This window comes from Salvelinus sp. IW2-2015, unplaced genomic scaffold (assembly GCF_002910315.2).
Source record: "Salvelinus sp. IW2-2015 unplaced genomic scaffold, ASM291031v2 Un_scaffold2582, whole genome shotgun sequence".
Taxonomy (NCBI): Eukaryota; Metazoa; Chordata; class Actinopteri; order Salmoniformes; family Salmonidae; genus Salvelinus; species Salvelinus sp. IW2-2015.
Genome location: NW_019943892.1, coordinates 87,192 through 94,715, shown reverse-complemented (window position 1 = coordinate 94,715; position 7,524 = coordinate 87,192). Strand labels below are relative to the sequence as shown.

Here is a 7,524-nt window from a genome sequence, read left to right as displayed (position 1 = left end):
GTCAATACATCTCAGTATTGATTAGGAGCTGTCAATACATCTCAGTATTGATTAGGAGCTGTCAATACACCTCAGTATTGATTAGGAGCTGTCAATACACCTCAGTATTGATTAGGAGCTGTCAATACATCTCAGTATTGGTTAGGAGCTGTCAATACACATCAATATTGTTTCCCCATACATCTAGTCACCAGACATGTACGACAATTGAATAGGATCATCAGGATCAATTCAATTCCATTTACTTCAATTTAAAATGAAATTCGACTCAATGCTCTCTCTCTCTCCGCCGTAACAGAGACGGAAGTGCGTATAACCCCAGGGACCCAGCCTCCGTGTGCCAGGGCAGAGCAAGGCCAGCTGTGGTTTAACACACTGAAGAAAGGCCTGTTCCTGTGTGATGGACGGCTGTGGCTGCCTCTGCTGCAAGGTGAGATTTGTGTCTGACTGAAGTAATATATTTCAGACCAGGAGTATTGTGATGTCATTATAGGGTATTGTGATGTCATTATGGGGTATTGTGATGTCATTATGGGGTATTGTGATGTCATTATGGGGTATTGTGATGTCATTATGAGGTATTGTGTGTAGGGCACTAACCAGGCAACCCTGGTTCTGCAGTGCCACAGGCATGTCATGCTTTGGATTCAATGGGAGACCAGGTGTGAAGAATTTAGCCAACTATGTTTGGTGAGGTGATTGGTGGAACCAGAGGTTGGTAGTTTGGCTCTGGCACTCCAGCACCAGGGTAACCTCTTCCTGGTCGAAATGTTGTCTTGTGTTCAGGAATAATCACTTATTCTATAGCCTAGGTGTATCAGTGACAACTGACCAACTGAATAACTGACCAACTGACCAACTGACCAACTGAATAACTGACCAACTGACCAACTGACCAACTGACCAACTGACCAACTGACCAACTGAATAACTGATGTCTCTAACGCACAGAGAAAGAGCGTCTGGACTACGTTGAAGATTACCAAGACCTTTACACCAACTCGGAGACGTTCGACATCGAGGTGTTTCACATCCCCTCCCAAGGACTGTTCGCTGCCACAGCCAATCGCGAGACCAAGCCGGGCTCTGGGATCTACAAGTGGGTGGATGGGAAGTTTCAAGTGTATCAGAACATCATCACCTATGAAGCACGGGCATGGAAGTTCTTCACTGTGGGCAACAAGGTGAGTACCTGTCTAGGTATGGTCTATGGTCAAAAGTAGTGCACTATTAGGGAATAGGGTGCCAGGACCCATAGGTCTCTGGTCAAAAGTAGTGCACTATATAGGGAATAGGGTGCCAGGGCCCATAGGTCTATGGTCAAAAGTAGTGCACTATAATAGGGAATAGGGTGCCAGGGCCCATAGGTCTATGGTCAAAAGTAGTGCACTACAAAACAGAGTAGGGTGCCATTTGGGACACAGCCCCAGAATTAAAGTAATCTTAATACGACTAGTGACTAGTTTGACTTAGTAAACTTTCCCAGCGGCCATGGCTGGTTGTGATGACATCATCTCAACCAGTTTAGCGTGCTGAATGAAGATTCCTCAGACCTCTGGGAAAACATGACACCGGTCGAGTCTTTCTGCTCTCAACAACAGAGACTGCACCCCCCTAGAGCAAACACAACACAAACCCTGTGTAATGTCCACAGCTGTTCCCAGTCCCAGCACTGAGAGGTCTTTGATGTGGTCACGAACCAAGGAGGAGGGGAGCTGAAGGCTACTGTCGTAAATCACACACACGTGTATAATCACAGAAATGTATTTTGTCTGATGTTTATAATGATGATTTATGACTACAACCTCCCCCACTTCCCCTTAAGTGTCATCTCACAGTTAATTACAGCTAGGAGTCAGAAGCCGTTTGGTTCTCTGTTCTGTCAATACCTGCTGCAGTCTACTTATCACTGGGCTGTGTCTGAAAGGGCACACTATTCCCTATATAGTGCACTACTTTTGACCAGAGACCTATGGGCCCTGGTCAAAAGTAGTGCACTATGGTAGGGAATAGGGTGCCATTTTGGACGGACATTAGGTGTTTTCTCACTCACCGTGTTCATCTTGATCATTGGTTACGTTATATTTGATGTGAAGAAAGATTGTAGTAAACTTGACTGTGAATGAACTATAATTTTACATCAGAAGATGCTCACTCAGAGTATAAAGCGGACGTTTTACGGCTCCTGACCAATTCTACTATTTGGGGGTTTTTCCGCTGATCTTAACCTTTTTTTTTGTACATCGTGTCCCATGACCAAAAAGAGCCTCGACATCAGAACAGAACATTCATTAACCTCGATTTGTATTAAGATTTGTACTTCAAATGAGTCAGCAGCACAGGACATACTGCTCACCCTGGACCAGGCCCTGATCCCCGACACTCGACAGAGAAAGAGACGCCGCTATAAAGGCTGACGTGCGGGCACCCCGATGAAGCTAAGGCGGAGAGAAAATAATCCACCTCTCTACCCACTGTTCTATTGGCGAATTTGCAATCACAGGAGAATAAACTGGACGAGCTCCGATCGAGACTATCCTATCAGCGAGACCTGGAGAACTGTAATATCATATATTTCTCTGAAACTTCATCAGCAAGAACTTCGATGTCGGGAGGGGGTAAAAGCTCAAGGGGGTAAAAGCTGACATCTGTCTTCATTTCTACCAGCATGTCTCGGAGCTCTACGGACAATTCCTTATGTCACCTGTTCGACGAGAGGTGAAAACAACTCTATATCACCTTTACTCCACATACAGACGCGTACAAAGCTCTTCATCGCCCTCCATTTGGCAAGTCGGACCATAAATCTTTTCCTCCTGATTCCTGCTTACAAGCAAAAAACTCAAACAGGAAGTACCAGTGACGCGCTCAATACGGAAGTGGTCCGATGAAGCGGATTCTAAGCTTCAGGACCGTTTCGCTAGAACAAACTGGAATATGTTTCCGGGACTCATCCGAAGAAATTGAGGAGTTTTCCACATCAGTCACCGGCTTCATTAATAAGTGCATCAACGACGTCATCTCCACAGTGACCGTACGTACATATCCCAACCAGAAGCCATGAATTTTAGACAACATCCACACTGAGCTAAAGGCTAGAGCTTTAGCCCTTTCAAGGACTAACCCGGACGCCAGCTAAGCTCTCCGACGAACCATCAAACAGGCAAAGCTTCAATACAGGACCAAGATCAAATCCTACTACACCGGCTCTGACGCTCATGGGATGTGGCAGGGCTTGCAAACTACTACAGACTACAAGGGGAAGCACAGCCGAGAGCAGCCCAGTGACACGAGCCTACCAGACGAGCTAAATGCCTTCTATGCTCACTTCGAGGCAAGTAACACTGAAACATGCATGAGAGCGCCAGCTGTTCCTGGACGACTGTGTGATCACGCTCTCCGTAGCCGACGTTGAGTAAGACCTTTAGACAGGTCAACATTCATAAGGCCGCAGGGTCAGACGGATTACCAGGACGTGTATTCCGAGCATGCGCTGACCCACTGGCAAGTGTCTTCACTGACATTTTCAACCTTTCCCTGTCTGAGTCTGTGATATCAACATGTTTCAAGCAAACCACCATAGTGCCTGTGCCCAAGAACACTAAGGTAACCTGCCTAAATGACTACTGACCCGTAGCAGTCACGTCTGTAGCCATGAAGTGCTTTAAAGGCTGGTAATGGCTYACATCAACGCCATTATCCCAGAAACCCTAGACCCAATCCAATTTGCATACTGCCCCAACAGATCCACAGATGATGCCGTCTCTATTGCACTCCACACTGTCCTTTAGCTCAGCGTTCAACACCATAGGGCCCTCAAATCTCATCACTARGCTAAGGACCCTGGGACAAAACACCTCCCTTTGYAACTGGATCCTGGACTTCCTGACGGGCCGCCCCCAGGTGGTGAGGGTAGGTAACAACACATCTGGCCCGCTGATCCTTAACACTGGGGCCCCTCAGGGGTGCGTGCTCAGTCCACTCCTGTACTCCCAGTTCACCCATGACTGCACGGCCAGGCACGACTCCAACACCATCATTAAGTTTGCCGATGACACAACAGTGGTAGGCCTGATCACCGACAACGACGAGACAGCCTAAAGGGAGGAGGTCAGAGACCTGGACGTGTGGTGACAGGACAACAACCTCTTCCTCAACGTGATCAAGACAAAGGAGATGATTGTGGACTACAGGAAAAGGAGGACCGAGCACGCCCCCATTCTCATCGACGGGGCTGCAGTGAAGCAGGTTGAGAGCTTCAAGTTCCTTGATGTCCACATTACCAACAAACCATCATGGTCCAAGCACACCAAGACAGTCGTGAAGAGGGCACAACAAAACCTATTCCCCCTCAGGAAACTGGAAAGATTTAACATGGATCCTCAGATCCTCAAAAGGTTCTACAGCTGCACCATCGAGAGCATCATGACTGGTTGCATCACTACCTGGTATGGCAACTGCTCGGCCTCCGACCGCAAGGCACTACAGGGGGTAATGCATACGGCCCAGTACATCACTGGGGCCAAACTTCCTGCCATCCAGGACCTCTATACCAGGCGGTGTCAGAGGAAGGCTCAAAAAATTGTCAAAGACTCCAGCCACCCTAGTCATAGACTGTTCTCTCTGCTACGGCACGGCAAGCAGTACCGGAGCGTCAAGTCTAGGTCCAAGAGACATCTTAACAGCTTCTACCCCCAAGCCAAAAAGACTACTGAAAATCTAATCATATGGCTACCCAGACTACTTGCATTGCCCCCCACCCCTCTTCTACGCTGCTGCTACTCTCTGTTATCTATGCATAGCCACTTTAATAACTCTACCTACATGTACATATTACCTCAATTACCTTGACTAACCGGTGCCCCCCCACATTGACTCTGTACCGGTACCCACTGTATATAGCCTCCACATTGACTCTGTACCGTAACACCCTGTATATAGTCTCTCTATTGTTATTTTTTGTGCTGCTCTTTAATTATTTGTTACTTTATTTCTTTATTTTTTTAGGTATTTTTCTTTAAAACTGCACTGTTGGTTAAGGGCTTGTAAGTAAGCATTTCACTGTTGTATTCGGCACATGTAAGAAATAAAACTCGATTTGATTTGATTGTCCTCCTGTCACAGATGTTCCTAGCAGTGGCTAACTCCAAGGGCCAGCCCGGCGGGGAGTGGGAGGAGTCAGTGATCTACAAGTGGAGCAGCAGGAAGTTAATGTTCCTACCCTATCAGACCATAGAGACACACAGTGCTCTGGACTGGGAGGCCTTCAGCATACAGGAACAACATTTCCTGGCTGTGGCCAATCACAGACGAGGTAAGGTACCCCCTGCCAAATCACAGAGCAGGTAATCTCAGAACTCACAACTAAATCTTGTATGTGATGGCCAGCTAAGAGACAACAGGCGAGGTACAATGCAGTCTGTCTGCCAATTACGACTGTGTTGTAAACTTTGGAAGGATTATGGGAGAAAAGGATTCAATTCCACCGATAATCCCAGGCAAAGATTGTGCTCAGCAAATTACAATACAATGTTTAAAGACCAGTAAGATTTCCCAACCAAGAATACCTCCCTGACTACTCTCAGTCCACAGTCTCTCTGCTGGCATCACTGGACTAACAAGGACTGCTGGGCTGGGGGCTGCGGGCTTCTACGTGCTGGCAGAGTGCTGGCAGAGGGCCAGCTGCTGCAGGTGTACAGGCTGTGCTGATGTGGGGTTGCTCTGATATAACTGTTAGATGTCTTGTTAGATCCATGAAAAGCGCTCCTTTATGGCTCTTTATGGGTCTTTTGAGCTTTGATCAATGAAAGAGAGGGAACACTATAACTTCACAGGATGGGAAGGGAGAGGTGGAGCGAGTGAAGAAGGGGAGAGGTGAGGGGAATGAAAGGGGGAGAGGAGGGAGGGAAGGAAGAGAGGTGGAGGGAATGAGAGGGGGGAGAGTGGAGGAATGAGAAGGGGGAGAGAGGGAGGGGGAGGGAAGGAGAGGTGGAGGGAGAGGAGGGAGGGAAGGAGGAGTGGAGGGAATGAGAGGGGAGAGATGGAGGGATGGAGAGGTGGAGGGAATGAGAAGGGGGAGAGGTGGAGGGGGGAGAGGGGGAGAAGAGAGAGAGGTGGAGGGAAGGAGAGGGGAGAGGTGGGAGGGAAGGAGAGGTGGAGGGAAGGAGAGGGAGAGAGGGAGGGAAGGAGAGGTGGAGAGGGAGAGAGGGAGGGAAGGAGAGGTGGAGGGATGAGAGAGTGGAGGGAAGGAGAGATGGAGGGATGGAGAGCTGGAGGGAAAGAGAATGGAGAGTGGAGGGAAGGAGAGGTGAGAGGGAAAGGAGAGGTGGAGAGAAGGAGAGTCTAGAGGTGGAGGGATGGAGAGGTGGAGGGAAGGAGAGGATGGAGGAGTGGAGAGATGGAGGGATGGAGAGGTGAGGGAAGGAGAGGGAGGAAGGAGAGGAGGAGAAGGAGAGGGGAGAGAGGGAGGAAGGAGAGGTGAGAGGGAGAGAGGAGGGAAGGAGAGGTGGAGGATGGAGAGGTGGAGGGAAGGAGAGATGGAGGGATGGAGAGGTGGAGGGAAAGAGAGATGGAGGGATGGAGGGAAGGAGAGATGGAGGGAAGGAGAGATGGAGGAGAAGAGATGGAGGAAGGAGAGATGAGGATGGAGAGGTCTAGAGGTGGAGGGATGGAGAGGTGGAGGAAGGAGAGGTCTAGAGATGGAGGGATGGAGAGATGGAGGAAGGAGAGGTCTAGAGGTGGAGGGATGGAGAGGTGGAGGGAAGGAGAGGTCTAGAGGTGGAGGGATGGAGAGGTGGAGGGAAGGAGAGGTCTAGAGGTGGAGGATGGAGAGGTGGAGGGAAGGAGAGGTCTAGAGGTGGAGGGATGGAGAGGTGGAGGGAAGGAGAGGTCTAGAGGTGGAGGGATGGATAGGTGGAGGGAAGGAAGAGGGAGAGAGGGAGGGATGAGAGGTCTAGAGGTGGAGGGAAAGAGGGATGGAGAGGTGGAGGGATGAAGAGGTGGAGGGAAGGGTGTGCACACAGATACGGGATGCAAAGAGCCACAGGAATGACAAAATCCAAGATAATCTGATCCAAATACACCAAAAAAACAAAGCTAGAAGCTGGAAGCCTGCAGCCTGTGTATGAAGCTAGGTGGAAGGGCCTTCAGGTGTATGTCGTGTCGGTAGCTTCACAGTCGTTTGACTTTAACATTGCACCGTTACAGAATGTGGTCTAGTGCTATTTGTTTATATTTCCGTCATCATTTCCCAATCAAAGTTCGTAACGACAGATGTAGACCTATTGAATATTAATACATAATATGCATAACATATTGCAACTTGGATTTTTAATACCCTCAAACACCAAGTTAGGCGTACCTAAGACACATATATTTATTTAAAAAAAGACAATCACTGACAGTTGTGAATGATAATTCTTCACGTTTTGGCTCAAAGCATATATCCTGCCTATTGGCTCAAAGCATATATCCTGCCTATTGGCTCAAAGCATATATCCTGCCTATTGGCTCAAAGCATATATC

The 7,524-nt window shown here is 48.5% G+C and overlaps 1 protein-coding gene across 1 annotated transcript in view; it reads left to right on the top strand.

Annotated features, from left to right (window-relative positions):
- Nucleotides 1-298: 298 nt before the first annotated feature.
- LOC112074326 (thrombospondin-type laminin G domain and EAR repeat-containing protein) overlaps nucleotides 299-7,524 on the top strand; it is a gene marked incomplete at its 5' end in the record, with an annotated part of 34,486 nt that continues 27,260 nt past the window's right edge. Inside the window, 3 exons of the mRNA XM_070440473.1 lie at nucleotides 299-430; nucleotides 952-1,184; nucleotides 5,125-5,314. Of these exons, the coding sequence (XP_070296574.1) occupies nucleotides 299-430; nucleotides 952-1,184; nucleotides 5,125-5,314 (555 nt within the window). The remainder of the gene's footprint in view (nucleotides 431-951; nucleotides 1,185-5,124; nucleotides 5,315-7,524) is intronic.